The sequence below is a fragment of the Falco peregrinus genome, chromosome 12, assembly GCF_023634155.1.
Source record: "Falco peregrinus isolate bFalPer1 chromosome 12, bFalPer1.pri, whole genome shotgun sequence".
In the NCBI taxonomy this organism is placed as follows: Eukaryota; Metazoa; Chordata; class Aves; order Falconiformes; family Falconidae; genus Falco; species Falco peregrinus.
This window is the reverse complement of record NC_073732.1, coordinates 18417845-18433139: the sequence shown is the minus strand read 5'-3', so window position 1 is coordinate 18433139 and position 15295 is coordinate 18417845. Positions and strand designations below refer to the sequence as shown.

General features: G+C 59.1%; 1 protein-coding gene across 4 annotated transcripts; it reads right to left on the bottom strand.

The window, feature by feature from the left end:
• Positions 1-3380: 3380 nt before the first annotated feature.
• On the bottom strand, positions 3381-12746 carry PTMA (prothymosin alpha). 4 transcript variants are annotated; one of them, XM_055817319.1, is made up of 5 exons: positions 12589-12746; positions 8121-8192; positions 7344-7440; positions 4707-4780; positions 3381-4264 (listed from the first exon to the last, which is right to left on the bottom strand). In XM_055817319.1, the coding sequence occupies exons 1-5, from the start codon at positions 12631-12633 to the stop codon at positions 4217-4219; spliced, it is 336 nt and encodes a 111-aa protein (XP_055673294.1). In that variant the 5' UTR covers positions 12634-12746; the 3' UTR covers positions 3381-4216. The 4 variants fall into 4 exon arrangements, with proteins under 4 accessions (XP_055673294.1, XP_055673295.1, XP_013154850.1 ...); XM_055817320.1 differs by having other exon boundaries at positions 7350-7440; XM_013299396.2 differs by having other exon boundaries at positions 7344-7437.
• Positions 12747-15295: the final 2549 nt, after the last annotated feature.

Below are 15295 nucleotides of genomic sequence, written 5' to 3'. Positions count from 1 at the left end.
CCAGATCCAGTCTAGTTGCCCACAGGGCATGGGCTCAGTCCCACCGGTTCTTTTGGCTGTGAACTTTGGTAGCACAGCTCCACTGGTGTGTTGCATGTCAGACCAACCACGTAGAAGCTGCTCTCGATTCACCAGGTTGTTCAGCCACACGCAGGACACCGTTGCTCCAGCCAAGGTCCAGCCACAGCAGAGTCCTTTGGGAAGGGCTGCACTTGGTCCAAGTGGCAACCTGTACACACCAGCACGCCCAAGTCCTTCCAGGCTCATACAGAGCATCCTGCAGCTCTCCTGACATTTATCTACACCTGGAGCTACCTTGCAGTGTCTTCAGCAGTCTGCAGCCAGCTAGCACACCCCAGAACAGTTTCAGCCATTTGCCTCCATCATCCCCAGGACCAGCATGATCAGCATTCCAGCCAGGATTCAAACCACCCATGACCATGGGTCACATCTGCAGGCAAGGGGCAGCATGAGCAGTACCTCAGCTCTGCAGGTTACAGCTGAGCATGTGACCTGTGCTCTAGTCGAGGGACCCAGCACCATGCCTGAAGACACACAACAGCGACGTGCTCTTCACCTCCAGTCCTGCATGTCAGTCCCCTACGGCACCTGGCTCTGGCCACTGGGCAGCACTGAAGATCCTCCTCCGCACACCAGAGGCAAGGGAGACTCCCCAGGTCCCAGTGGGCAGCCCCTGGCACCTGGCTGGCCCACCAGAGAGGCCATTTCCAAGATCCTCAAAGGTGCCTTCAGTCAGCACAAGTCCTGCAAGCCCTCTCATGCCAAGGAAGAGCTGCCGCTCCTGGTCCCCATCCCAAGGCATCATCCAGGTGAGCAATCCCTGTAACATTTTGAATCCACCCAGAAGATCCTGTGTGGCACTGAGCACCAAGTCAGATGTAGAACCCCCTCCCTGCCAAGCCCTTACAGACAGGAGACTCTTTCACCGCGGATACCGCACCGAGGGCCTTTATACCCCTCGGGGAGGTGTGGTTGCCCCTGATTGGCCAGGCCAGCAGACAGGTGGCAGCTCCGGATTGGCTCAAAGCAACCTCCCTCACCCTGTGATTGGTGAGCTGCTGCCACAGGGGTGAGGCTGCAGCCCCCAGGTGGCAGCACGCGGTTGGCTGGGGGAGAAGAGCCAGGTGGCAGACCAGGATTGGTCAGGCCTGGATGTTGCTTGATTGTGGTTGGTGGAGGCAGCACGAGGGCGGGACGGACCGGTGGCAGTGTGCGATTGGCTGACAGGCTGTGCCGGTGTGTGGGGATTGGCTGGGGCTGGGCGGCAGGGCAGTGGGGCTGGGCCGGGGCTCCCTGGGGTGGTCGGTGCACTGAGCTGTGCCCAGCCTCAGCCCCCAGGGCCGGGACAGAACAGGGGCACGGGGCGGCGGGGGCTGCCAGACCCACCGGGACGGGGCAGGGGCCAGGCGCAGAAGGCAGGGCGCAGGAACACTGGGGCTGCTGGTGGCAGGGGAGCGGGCCTTGCCCTCTCCATCGCAGCACTCACAGGGCTCATGGCAACCGGGTAAGGACCAGGAGCCGTGGGGCTGGGGGTGCTCCCAGCCTGCCCTCTCCTCACCCCACACTGCTCCGTGCCCCACCCATCGCCAGCCTGTCCGGCTGGGGACACCTCCAGTTCTACCCCACACCCTGCATCCCAGACCAGAGGACCCTACTACCGAAGACCCCCAGGTCTGGGGGGGCTGCAGGACATAGGACTCTGCAGTGGGGGGGGGGGGGGGGCAACAAGGCCACTGCTCCCCCAAAAATCTCTCCCCAAGGAGCCTCGTGCCAGCTGTGCATGCAGTGTCCCCGCGTTTTGGTGACACGCAGAGCCCGCTCTCGCCTGCTCCTTAGCTGCAGAAACTTATTTAATAATTGGCCTCGCAAATCCACAAATGCCAGCTCGAACTGCACGTGGTCCCAGCCCATTGCAGTACATGAGCTGCGCGCAGGGCAGCCACAGCGAGGGCACAGGGACGGCTCCTGGTGCTGCATGATGAAGCACTGCCCAGCAGCGCGGTGACATTCGGCAACACCGTTTGCCACATGCTGCCATATCCCATCAGGGACATCAGAGCACCTGCTCATCAAATCTAGCACTGGCCTCCACCCCTTCCGCGAGCACCCCATCACCCATGCAGGTTGGACAGGACCCCTGGCATCGAGGCAGTAAATCTGATAAGCTATCAGCTAGCACCATGATTAGTTGGATAATTAAGGACAAGGAGCCAGATTTTGAGCTTATTTGCCACCAGTGTAAATAGAGTAAGTGACCTGACTGCTCCTGGGGATCAGGAGCTGTGACCCTCATAGCCAGCACATTAACTGCACAATTTCTTTTTTTTTTTTTAAAAAGGGGTACAATAATAATAATCCCCAGCATCTTAACGCTTAACTGCTGGGATTCAGCATCAGAGGAGGAAATGAGACCATCTGGTAAGGCTTCGGCACAGCCTGGGTCAATAGGGAAAGGGGACTCGCTGGAGCCTGGGTGAGGGTTTGGGAAGCACGGACACAAGGCAGGCTCCTGCAATGGGTCTCCATGCACCTGGCAGAGCAGGCTAAGCTTTTCTGAGCTCCAATACCCTGGAGGAGGGAGGAAAAATGAGTCGGAGGAAGGTCAGAAGCAAAGCACCAGAGGTCTAAGCTAAGTTAACAGCATTTTTGGTTTGGTTAAAGCAGACAAATCCCAACCTACCTCCTGGGGTCCCACCACCAAACCTCTGCTAACTTGGCACCCCAGAAACCAACTGCTAGGCAGCTGGCGCAGGCTGGAGCATCCCTCAGGGACCTGCTCTGGCTGAATTCAGTCCCTGCTGAACACCATCCCCTCCAGCACACACACCCTACCCCACAGCCAGCGATGCTGTAAACAAGCCCTGTGCTGCCCTCAGCTCAAAGGGCGGGCGAGGATTCACACAGCCTCGGCACCCACCCACAGCACTTTCCAAGGAGGAATTCTGGGGCATGGGTTTCTCACCCCCACTGGACCAGCCAAACGCAACACCAGAGTCCGATTGTAGAGGGACTGCCAGGTGGCTGAGCACCCCATACCACACACCCTGGGGCTCACTTTCATTTATTCTCTATCTCCAAGGGTTTCCCAGTCCAAGCTGCCCCTGCCCATTCCCAAGAACAGCCAGACCATGCGGGACCATGCAGAGGCCATGCCAGGGGCACAGCACCATCCTGCCCATGCCAGCTGGGACCACAGCCCCAGACCCTCCCCATCAGTACCCTGCACCCCTCTACCCTCTCTCCAACTCTCTTCCCAGCCCAAATCCAAAGCAAAGAAAGAAACGAAGGAAAGAAAGAAAAAAAACAAAAAACAAAAAAAAATTAAAACTAAAACAAAAAGCAGCAGTTGGGAGGCAGCCTTGTTAGGACAACTCAGCAAAATAAAATTCCGGTTTATTGTTGGACAACATTGTTTCACACATACATCAAACAGGCCAAAAAAAGAAAAAATAAAAATAAACAGCAACTTCATAGACAGAAAAAAAAAAAAAAAAAAGAAAACCTTTTTATCTTTGGCCTTGCCACCTCATACAAACCACGATCTATGGTACAGCTAAAGTACATACACAAAAAAAGTTACTGGAATGCTCAGAATAAGATTGTAAATATTTTTTTTTGCATTTTTGTCTTTTTTTTTTAATTTTTTTTACAAGGTTTTGTTTTATTCTCCTTTGAGATAATGGTTTGGGCCTGGTCACACCACAAGTAAAGTCAGAGATAGGTAACAAGAGAGATATACACTTCAAAGCCCCCCTTTTGGTCAATCCGAGATCACTTAAAAATGGCGGACCTCCTAACAATATGTACAAAAATATAAAATGTAAATAAAAAATACAAACAAATTCTCCTTTAAAGTACTTTTAAGAAAGAAAGCAGGGCCTTGAAGTTTTGGTGCTTGGGGGGGAGGGGGTCTGTGTGGGCAAGGGTGGGGGGTTTCTCTCCCCGCTAACGGGCGAATAGTTTTGTATGTTCGTTGAGTGGCAGCGCCGCGCTGGGGGGCCAGGGATGGGATTCACTCTACTTGGTGAGGATGACCACGGCGGAGGGGGAGGAAGGGTGTGTGTCTGTGTGTGGGGAGGGCGTTTCAACGGGAGGGAAGGGGGGGGGGTCCCAAGGGTGAAGAGGACGCGCTGGCCTTTTTTGTTGGTTTGTTTTCCTCCTTATTTAAAAAAAAAAAATAATAATAATTTGCTGCCTAGTCATCTTCATCGGTTTTCTGCTTCTTAGGATCGACGTCGTCATCCTGGGGGGAAAGCAAAGCTGTCAGGAGCAGGGACAGGCAGCAGGACTGCTGACAGCCACACCAAGTGAGGCAGGAGAGGGTTCTGGGTCCCCCTCCCCCACTGGTACAAGAGCAGAGCAACACAAGTGTTTCCCTCCCACAAAGTTCTCTCTTGCAGCCAGCTCCAGGAGCCCCCGAGCATCCCTGGCCTGGCCTGCCATGAGCACCCTGGGGCTCCCCAACCTGGGGCCAGTGGCTTTGCACTGCCAGAGCAGACACCCCGTTAACCAGGCCAGCGTATAAACAGAACTGGGCCATGTCCCCAGAGCAGCACGGGGAGCACGCAGGCAGGGCGCTCCAGCCCGAGCCCAGCCCAGCCCAGCCCCTCTGGCCCCACTGACACTCCCCTCCCCAAGCCCGCTGGCAACACGGGTAGCTCTGAGGGGCTGGTTGCTCTCCCTACCTCATCATCCTCAGCTGCCCGTTTGCCTGTGGCTCCCTCAGCTTCATCATCTTCATCACCATCCTCTTCCTCACCTGCATGGAGAAGGGGAGGAAGTGAGACCCTCTCAGAGCATTACAGCACCATGTACCTCCCCCTCTGGGTTTAATTCTGGCTCAGAGCCACACTGCGATGTCCAGTGTCCCATCTCCCCAGCTAGCACAGCCCCTGCTGAGGGCAGCAGCTGCCCAAGGACATGGGGGCATGTGCAGCATCCCCCAACTGACCTGACCCACCGAAGGGGGAAATTAAGAATTGGCAGCACTAAGTCTGGCTCACACATCTGTAGTGCAGGCAATGGGACAGCAAAACCAGCACCTACCATGAGCACCAAAATCATTGCCAAAGGGGGGGGGGGGGGGGCGCGGCATGGGGAGAACAACCAAAAGGAAAAAACTCTTTCTAGCAGTTGCTCCGCCTAACTGCTCCAGATTACTTCTGCTTCCCTTCGCTGCTATTAGTCCATCTTTAATGAGTTAAGAGAGCCAGAACGCATTAGTTCTGAGTCAGAACACTTTCTAATTACCAGAACGGCAAACAAATGCTACCAACTTATCTTACAGCCAGAGGAGGATGAGCAGAGAGCTCTGGGCTCTGACCCACTTTGAGTTCAAATAGGCCAGTGGATCAGAACAACCGAGTCTATCACCTTCGGCCACTTTTGGTAGGTTGGGGGTAAGACCAGAGGCAGAACCACCTCTTGGCTGTGGTGACAAGCCTCCTGTTACACAAGACCCTACTGAAACTCAAGAGCGTTAAGGCCAGTAAGCTGGCTTTAAACCACTGCCATGAGCCACATGCATGGACAGCCGGGGGGGATTAAGGTCAGCCCATCCTCCCCTACCCAGCGTGTGCCCAGCTGCAGCATGGCCCATGCAGCAAGAAGGGCCAAGATTAGCTCCCAGCGGTAGATCAACACCCCAGCAGCTATCACATGCATTGGGCCGGCCGGCCAGTCAGGTGACAGTGCCAAGCTGATTGGGAGCATTTTTAGTTCTTTGAGCTGCTTTAAGCAAAGCAAATAATGAGATGGGATGGGGAGAAGGGCAAGAAAACTACACCCTCAAGCTCCCCTTTGCTGTCATATTCCAGGATGGAGTTTGGCTGCAAGTGTTGGGGGAAAAAAAGCTGATGCAAGCTGCACCCGCTGCCTTTAAATCTCTCTCCTGCAGCTTTCAGCTGCTCAGGTGCAGTTCTCAGGCAAGGATCACCCGAGGGCAGCAGGCACAGACAGACAAAGCCTGTGCAGGATCCCAGTGAGGCGTTCACACCTCCAAGCACCGTGTGCCATATCGTGCCTGCACTCGGTGAGCTGGGAAGAGCGGGGCTGGGCACTGCGGGACCGAAGAAATCTCCCTCGGCTTTTCACAGCAGTATCCAAGCAACACTTCTACCCCATACACATAGGCCTGCGGCACATACCTTCCCCTCTGGCCCAACAGGAGCAGGGAGAGGCAAGTGTTCTCCCCCTCTTCCACCCCAAAGCAGGGCTGGAGGTAGATGGACCCAGGACAGCACTGTGCTCTGTCCCCAGGGGTTTAAAATCTCAAGTATGAAGAGGGCCACAATTCCCGGTATTTTCTAGCGAACCAGTTCACTAGGGTGCTGCAGACAGCAGGCTGCTGACAGCAGTGCTACCCCGCAGAGGCAGCCTTCCCTGCTTACCACTGCACACCGGCCTAATGGTCATTAAAATTTCCTGCCCTGTCCCCATCTCCCAAAACTAACCAACAGGTTAGTAGGTCAGCACGTAAACCGACAATTCGCAGGGGATTAACCTAGTAACAGCTAATCAAGGGCCCCGAGTTCATTTCAGCATAACAAGAATGGTTTTCTCCAAACCTTAACGAGCAATAAAAATAAACAATGTTATTCATCCAAGCAGATCTTGGGGAAAAAAAAAAATCATAGCAGCAAGGGTGAGAAGCTATTCGGCAAGTCACTGCTGGATTTCTGGTCACTGCTGCCAAAACCCACTTCCAGGCTGGGTCAGGCCAGAAAACAGGGGAGGGCAGGGAGGCACAGGACACCGTAGACTGGGAAGGTTCAAAGCAAGACTGTCTGTTCCCATTGGAGGGGTGGGGAAGGGCCACAGGTTCTTCTGCCTGACCTCCACACAGCATCCAGGCCAGGAAAGGGCTGGGAGAGGGGACCACCATCAGCCCCTCAGCATGCTGCTGCATGAATGAGGATGGTGACCTATGCACTATGCCCGGGCCAAAGCACAGCCATACAGGGCTGTCCCTGGCCCACTGGCCAGCACTCATGTCTGCAGCACCCGTTGTAATCACAGAGTCAAGGGCAGGTTTTACTACTCGCACGGAAGGGCTAATGCGCTTATTCAGCGCCGCGGTACAGTGCCGTCTGGCCGGAGGGAAGGAAGGAATCTGCCCTCAACCTGCTGGAAGGGATTCAAGGCTGACTTCACTCTCAGCACTGGTGGCCCGGGTGAACAAGGAAAGACTGAGCCTGGCTGGCAAAGGCTGCCTGGACGCAGCCACGAGGGGGAGATGCTGCTCGCTGCTCTCCTCTGCTTGCCGGGGGTCTGCTGTCCAGGGCAGGACACAGCCACGGGGTGGGGGGAACAAAGAAAGTTACCATCACCCTCTTCCTCCTCGTCCTCTTCCTCACCACCTTCCTCTTCCTCTTCGTCTACTTCGTTGTCAGCCTCCTGCTCTCCATTTTCCTCGTTCTCCTTGGCAAGACAAAACATCACTTAAAAAAATGCACTGGGGAAGGGAGAAGGGGGAAGAATGTTCAGCAGAAGTGCGCATCCCCACCTTTTCTGCCTAAAGCAAAGCACCAGCCCACCAGGCGCGCATCCCGCTTCCTGCCTGCCTCCACACGATGCAGACAGCCCAGGCACGAAGCATCAAGTCTAAAGTAACCTGGGGCTGCAGCTTGGAGGCCAAGACAAAGACTGCAAATGCTCTTGTGACACACTGAAACGTAGTAGAGTGAATTTCCCCCAGCATGTTAAAAATAAGAAACCAACTGGTCTACCCGTACACAATGTGTTTCCCCGCTTAACTGACTAACACTATAAAGCTAGGGTTGTGTACTGGGGTTTTTTTCTCTCCCTTTCTAGTGTGCCTAGGGAAGAGGTGGCACTGGACACAACCTCACACATTTTTGGGGGAGGGGATCCGAACTCAGCCCCTCCTTTCTGCACACACATGAACTGCCCACAGGCTCGGGAGTATCTGTCGACCCTGAAGTTCCAAAGGCTTCAGGGCTCTACACAGCACAGCGCTGCCATTTGGAGGGGTTCCCTCTCAGCAGAGCTGGGGGCAAGCTTGCATCAAAAGCAAGAATGAAAACAAAAAGGTATTGGTGTAAGGGCTGCTTCTCCCTGCAGATTGTAGCCATACTCACAGCATTGCCGTTGGCCGGTGCATCTCTGCCATTTTCTGTTTCTTCAACAACTTCCTTCTTCTCTTTTAGATCCTGGAAGGAGCAGAAAAGCAGAGAAGTCACCCCGATTCCAGGTGCCTGGTTCAGAGAAGCTGCAGATCAGGTGTGAAAAACACAAGGCTGAGAGAGCGCGGGAGCTGGTTTCTCTTCACACCCATTTGCTCTGCAATTTGGTCACCACGTTCTGGCTCCTCCTTGGGAACAGGAGAGCGTGGGGGTGAATCTCAATCCAAGTTAGCCTTGCCAGAGAGCAGCTATCTAAAAGAGACTGCTCTGTTTCACCTCTGAGCTCCCAAACACACAGAGCTGGCCGCCTGCATATGCTCAACAGCAGCAGAGCTGGCTGATTGCCCATCTTAGCACAGTCCACGCAAGCTCCTGCAACACCATGGAGAGCCGGCAGCCCTGTCCAACGTACGGGCTCCACCGCCCCACTGCTGCAGATTGCCACGGCTGCTCCGTACCTTTGCAGCAGGAACAAATCCCAGGGACTCACTAGTAGAGACTGCACTCTTTGCCCTGCCTGGGGAAAATCATAGGGCAAGTATTATACGCCTGGTCTTTCTCGCAGCAGCAGAGAGGAGACGCCAGTATCCAGCTCACAGCTTCAAGTGTAACAGGATGGGGTGGGGAAGAAGTCTATTTTTACACTGCTCCAAGAGCAGTGCCTGGCTAGTTTGGTTCAAGTCTCCACTGCAAGCAGAGTGAAAGGAGAGCGGGAGCTTTTGTGTTTTTGCTGTTGATCACTGTCAAAATGTCATGCCAAGTTGCTCAGCAAACAGGCTGAGAGGATCCAACTTTATGTTCCCGCATAAAGAACACTTGGATTTAACACTGGCATCTCTGCTTGCATCCTCCTCCCCTTCTGTTCCTCCATCAGCTGGAGCGAGATCCTTCAGCACAAGAAGCGTTACCCCAGCCAAGGAAAGCAGAGAGGCCCTTCCCCAGGGCCAGCAGTACAGCCACACAGACAACTTCAGCAGCGACCATGAGGTGTTTGAAAGTTGCCTGGCAGCTCCCTACTTTGCTGCAGCAGCAAGCGGCTTTGCCCCTCTCCTGCCTTGCCCTTTGCAGCTGCCTTGCAGCCCGCGGGCACCTTCACTCCCCCCTGAGCCACCATCCCTTCCTTATGGAACATCGACAGGTAAGAGCACAGCCCTGGCCCTGCTTGCATGACTGCTGCTCCATTTTGGCAGGGTTTGTACTACCCTGTAGGCTGCTTAGGAGGGACAGCACACTGGTTTTAGACCACCAGGTTATTTAAATCACTCAGACCCAGATGGAGACACACAAATGCTGTTACTGGAGGCAGCCAGAGGAAAGACTTCTTTGGAAGCAAGCTCAGGGGCAACTACACCTGTTGGTCAAACCCCACCTGATCAAATCAGCATCCTAGGAGTCTGTAGTAAAACAGAAACTCAAACTCCTGCCTCCTCCTGCTGCTTACATTTGAATCCCAGGCCATCTCCTCCATGCTACCCAAGTCCACCGGTTTTGTTTTAGACTATCAGTGATTACAGTCCCCCTGTTCCCCAGGGGCTGATCACAACCATTTAACCTCTCGCACATCACTGCACTGCTATGTTCTGCAGCCACTGCCTCACATCAGGCACACAGGTGTGAAGAGGACAAAGCATTTCCCAAGCTAAATACAAAGCAAATCAAGCAGTCAATCGTTTCCACATCTCACTATTCCCGATGGTTTTTTTTTTGGGTTTTTTTTTTCTGGGGGGGGGGGGGGCGGAAGCACTGTGCACAAAACATAAGCAATTCTCCTGGTGAAGGAACAACCCCTTCTTGGGGATTTTAGCTGGACAAATCTCCAGCCCTGACCTTTCCCACACCACTGAAGACACTCTCAGTTTAACAACCAACAGGATGCCAGTTTGTGCTAGCAAGAGTTGCATAGAGGACCACAGCTTCTCCAATTCCCCAGGGCCAGTCCAATACAAACAGACAGCTGTGCACAGCAGCCTCCAATCCAGGAGTCTGTGCAGCAGGACTGCCTGAGCTCCGAAGCTTGACAGAGCCTGTAATTACAGGTGTGGCGAGGCTGTTTCTCCATAAAATAGCAAAGGCATTCAGTCATACACCAGCTGCCCGGGAAGCTCTACCTTCGGCCCTGCTCTACTCGCGGGGCGTGAGCACCGGCAACTGCCCCTGCAGCCGCGGCAGAGGGCAGGATCCCGGCGAAAAGGGCCGGGAGCCCCCTGCCCCGCTGCCTACCCGCCGGGCGGGCGGAGGAGCCGCCGCCGCAGCCCGCGCCTCCGGCCGGCAGGGGGCCCCCCGCGCCGCCACGCGCCCCGCCGCCGTTCAAACCGCGCGCCACTCTGCGCGCCCCGCTCATTGGCCGCCCGCCAGCGCGCCGGGCCGGCGCCCCGCTGCCTGCCGGGAAGTGTAGTGCCGGTGGGGGCGGCGCGGCGGACTCCGGCTCCCAGGGGGCGGCGCGGGAAGGGCCGCACGTGGTGGGCGCCCCGCGGCACGGCGGCGGCCGGGGGCGGCGCTCGGCGCGCAGCAGCCGCCCGGGCGGGGCGGGACCCCCCCTCCCCGCCTCCCGGGAGCGCTCCGGACGGCAAGGCGGGACGAGGGCGAACGGTCCCGGTGGCTCTGCGCTTCACGCACAGGCCCCGCCGCCACCGGGTCTGGGGGAGGTGGGAGGGTCACCTTGCCGCCGTGCGTGCCTACACCCGCCCCGCAGCACGGACACCCCCCCACCCCCCCCCCGTTCCCTCCGGGAGGGCGAGCCAGGGACGAGGTCCCCTTCCCCCACGCCGTAAAGGGCAGGGGAAGGTTAACGGCAAACTTGGCCCCGTTCCCCCGGGGAGGGACGGGGATCGAGCCGCTTTCCCGGCTCCAGGAGAGCCGGAGGCAGCGGGGACCGAGCCGCGGCCCCGGAGCGGAGGCAGGGCAGGCAGAGATGAGCGGGCGGGGGGGGGGGGGGGGGGGAGGCTGCGGGAGCGGGAAACAGAAGTGAAATCGAAATCTGCCAGAAACGGTGTTTGTTGGCTGTTTTTTTTGTAAACCCTCCTCCCTGTCGGGTATTTTTTTCCTCCAGCCCCGCTTCCCCCGGGAGCGGCACGACCCGGTACCGGCCGGGGCGCTGAGTGAGGCGGCCCCCGGGCACGGCCGCCCCATCTATCCGCCGCCACCTTCCCACGCACCCGGCCCGACTCGAGTCCCCCCGCAACTTTCGCGGCCCCGGGCTCAACGGGGCGCATCGCCACCCTCGGCCCGGGGCGGAGCGCAGCCCGCCCGGGTGCCCGGCGCCCCCGGGGGACGCTCCGCCGCGGCTCGCAGACAAAGGCAGGCGCCGGGAGCCGCAGCCGGGACTCCCGGGAGAGCCTCTCCTGGCCGGTACCGGCGCTCCCCATCACCCCTCGACACCGACTCGCAAAGTTACCCCGATGCGAGGAGCTCGGCCTGGGGCCGGAGCCCCCAGCCGCGCCGCCCCAGCGCACCCGGGGCGGCTGCCCACACCGGGGCAACTCCGAAAATAGCAACTGCCCCCCCCCCCCCGCCCCGAGGCAGCTCCGGTGCAGCCCTCTGCACCCCCCGCCTCCGGGGGCGACTCCGAAATAGCAACCCCAACCCCCCCATCCGGGGCAGCCCCGACATAGCAACTGAGCCCCCCCTTCCGGGGGGAGGGGGGGGCAACTCCGAAATAGCAACTGCCTCCCCCCGCCCCGGGGGGGCTAACACCGACACAGCAATTGCCCCCCCCGCCCCGCATCAACCGGGTGCAACTCCAAAATAGCAACCGCCACCCCCCTCCTTTTTCGGGAGTAACTCCACAACAGTCACTGCCCCCCCCAACCCTCCGGTGCATGTTCCGGAGCGCTCCCCCCGCCCCCCGGCTTCCCCCCCCCTTCCCCGCAAGGACAGGGCTGAGCGGGACCCAAGTTTGACGGGGCTGTCAAGCTCCCGCAGCGGATTGAATGAGGCGAGCGCTGCCCGCCGCCGCCATCCCCCCGCCACAGACGGATGCCGAGGAGCAATCATGCTTCCCGCTCCCCCGCCCCCCCCCCCCGCCGCCCCCCCCGCCCAAGTCCCCGAGCCCCTACGCGGCGGGACGGCCCCGTAGCCGGCGCTGCTGCTGCTGTCCCCGGGAAGGCGGGAGGGAGCGGGCCGCGGAGCCCGGCGCGGCTCGCAGCACCGGCGAGGGCGGCGAGCACGTTTCCCGCACGCTGTAGACAAAGAAACGGCGCAGGCAGCTCCGCAAGACGAGCGCGTAGCGGCGGCCCCGCACCGAGCCCCACCGCGAACTTCAACCGAGGGGCGGACGGACCAGCATGAAGACGGGGAAGGATGAAAGGGATGTAAAAAAAAATTTTAAAAAAGGACAAAGATAAAAAAACCGAAAAAAAATCTCGGGGAAAAAAAAAACACGGCAGAAAAAAACCGGGGGGCGAGGCGCGGGGCGACGGCTCACCTTGGCGGAGATCTCGGCGCTGGTGTCCACGGCCGCGTCGGACATGGCGGGGGGCGTGCGGGGCTGTGGCGGGGCTGTGGCGGCGCGGGCGGCGGCGCGGGCAGAACAATGCCAAGATGGCTTTGCGCGAGCCAGTGGGGACTCACGCGGCGCCACGGGCCCTCTTATAGAGCCGGGGGCGGTGCGCGCGCTGCCCCGCGCCGCGCCCATTGGCCGCGCGCGCCCCGACCGCCGGCGCCCATTGGCCGCGGCGCAAACAATGGGCACGGCCGCTTAAAGCGGCAGGCGTCGGCGCCGCCGCCACTGCGGCGATGAGTTCGGGCCCGGTCTCAGCGTGGGCGAGGCGCGAGGCGGTGGGCGGCAGAGCCCCGCCCCCTTTCCTTCCCCTCCCTCGCGCTGCCTCCGCCCCCGCCGCCCCCGCCCCGCCCCGTGAGGCGGCGGGCGGGAGGCAGCTCCTCCACCGTTCCCCTCGCCGCAGCCAGCCCGCATGCCTGCGGAGGGGCGGGAGGCGTGCGCGCCCGCCCGCGGAGGGGAGGAAAAATATTAAGTTTAAAATAATAATAATAGTAATACGGGAAAACCGGCGCTGCGTCCCCCCCACACACACACACACACACTCCGCCGGGGCCTCCCAACGTCCGCAAAAGGGAGCGCGGCCGGTGGTACCTGGGAGCCCCGGTCCCTAGGTCCCCGCTGGGGTAACCCAATGCCGCCCTCTCACCCGCGCAACCTGCGCCGTGTTTTCAGCGCCTCAGAAACTTTGGCCACAACAACAACTGTCGCCCCCGGGGAAAGCGGGGGAGGGGCGGCCAGCCGAGCTCGCCGGGGGTGCCGGCTGCCGCCGCGCAGAAATGCGGGATTCCCACTCATGCGCTTATTTTACAATAAAAAAAAAAAAAAAACCCAACCACCACACACACACACGCACCCAGGCCACCTCACCGCCCCTCGGCGCACACACACCTTTCGCGAGCACCAGGCTCGGCACGCACTGAGAGCTTTACCGCACTCCCCCCCTCCACAGCCTGTTGTTACACCGAGCCGCGGGCCCACACACACACCCGCGAGCACCGGAGCCACCTCTGTGTCCCCCTCGCCCGCCCGCCGCCGCGGGGTAATTGGGGACCGACTCTGCGAGCGAGGGGACTCTGCCACACTCAAGATGGCGCCGAGAACGCTTCGTGGGGCAACCACACGGTTTTGCCCTCTGCCGGCAGCCGCTCCGTAGCCCGCAACAGTCCTGCCGGCAAGACAGAGGTGCGGTAAGCACCCCCCGATACAAAAAGCGCGAAGAAAGGCGTGAGAGGGTAAGGAAAAGCACCCCCAAACGGAGCAGCGCTTCTGCCACACTCAACATGGCCGCCGGGCCGAGGCGATTGTCGGCAGAGCCTATCCTCGGAGGGCGGGATATAAGGATCGAGCGATGCGGATTGGCCTGAAGCGCTGAGCGAACGCTGTGTTGACGCTTTGCGGCTTCTTATTGGCTGAAGCGCCTGTCTGTCTAAAGCCGAGTGGTTTTGAAAACCCGGAGCGGGCGCGGGGCGGTGTGCGGGAGCGGAACTGAGGCCACCAGACCGGGGGTTCGGGGCACCCTGCAGGGGCGCGACACCCGGGGCGGGCTGCCGCGGGCGAAGGGTGCGCTTCTCCTGGCTGCTGGGAGCTGAGCTGCCCCTGGGCTTCTCCCCTGCACCATCCCAGCTACAAGAGAGCTGCGGAGAAGCCATGGTACCCCCTGCACCACCTGGCACCAGGCATTGCAGCATGAGGCATCGTGGTGCCAGCCTCCCTTGCCCTGTCCCTGTACACTTACAGCGGCTGGACACTGAGGCCACAGGGCCCCATTTCCAGGACAAAAACGTTCCTCTCAGAAAACATACCAGCACCACAACCAGGCTGGTCCATGCCTGGTTGCACCACGGAGCACTTTTCTCCTCAGCCCCAGCATCCTGCCCTCAGGGACTAGCCCTGAGGTGATGATGATGGGGGGCAGGTCAGGGCCTTCAGGCTGTGGTGGGAATGGGAGGCACCGCGGTGGCTGAGACCGTTGGCTGCTGATGCTCTGACCGACCTTGCACTGGGGCTGGCCATCCCCTGCCCCAACTAGCCCCAGGGGCCACCTCGCCAGCTGTGAGCCAACAGGCAAGTGCTGCCCCAGGAAGCTCTCACGTTGCAGCAGAGCCACTCTTGGCACAACGGTGCCACACTCGTGGCTTTCAGGTGCCACCGGCAAGCCTGTGTTTAGTCAGGAGGGGCCTTTTGGGGACAACAAATTCTCATCTTGGATGTCCCGCTCTGACCCAGTGGCAGGGCTGGGTGGGAGCTGGGTGAGAGCCTCTCCGCGGGCTCGGGGGAAGGACAGGGCTGTGGAAACCGGGATTTCTGGTCGCTGCTGGCTACGCCTCTCGGTTGGTGTGTTCAAGACAAGGGCAGCTGCTGTCTATTCCCATAGACATAGACGGCACTCACCGCCAGCTGTGGGTTTGGGGCAGGTTGCTAACAGGGCTGGCAGCAGGAGCGCCCTCTGCCACAGCCCAGCCAGGAACTGGCGGACGGTGGGTCTCTAAATGCGTCCGAAAGAGGAAAGAAAAGACAAAAAACCACCCAAGCCCAGCCCTAAAATAAAGCACTTCTGCTATAACTTGGGTTTAGCGTGTGCCTTCTCCTCAAACCTTTGGGCTTGGGGTTCCCACGTTTCACGAACGGCTAA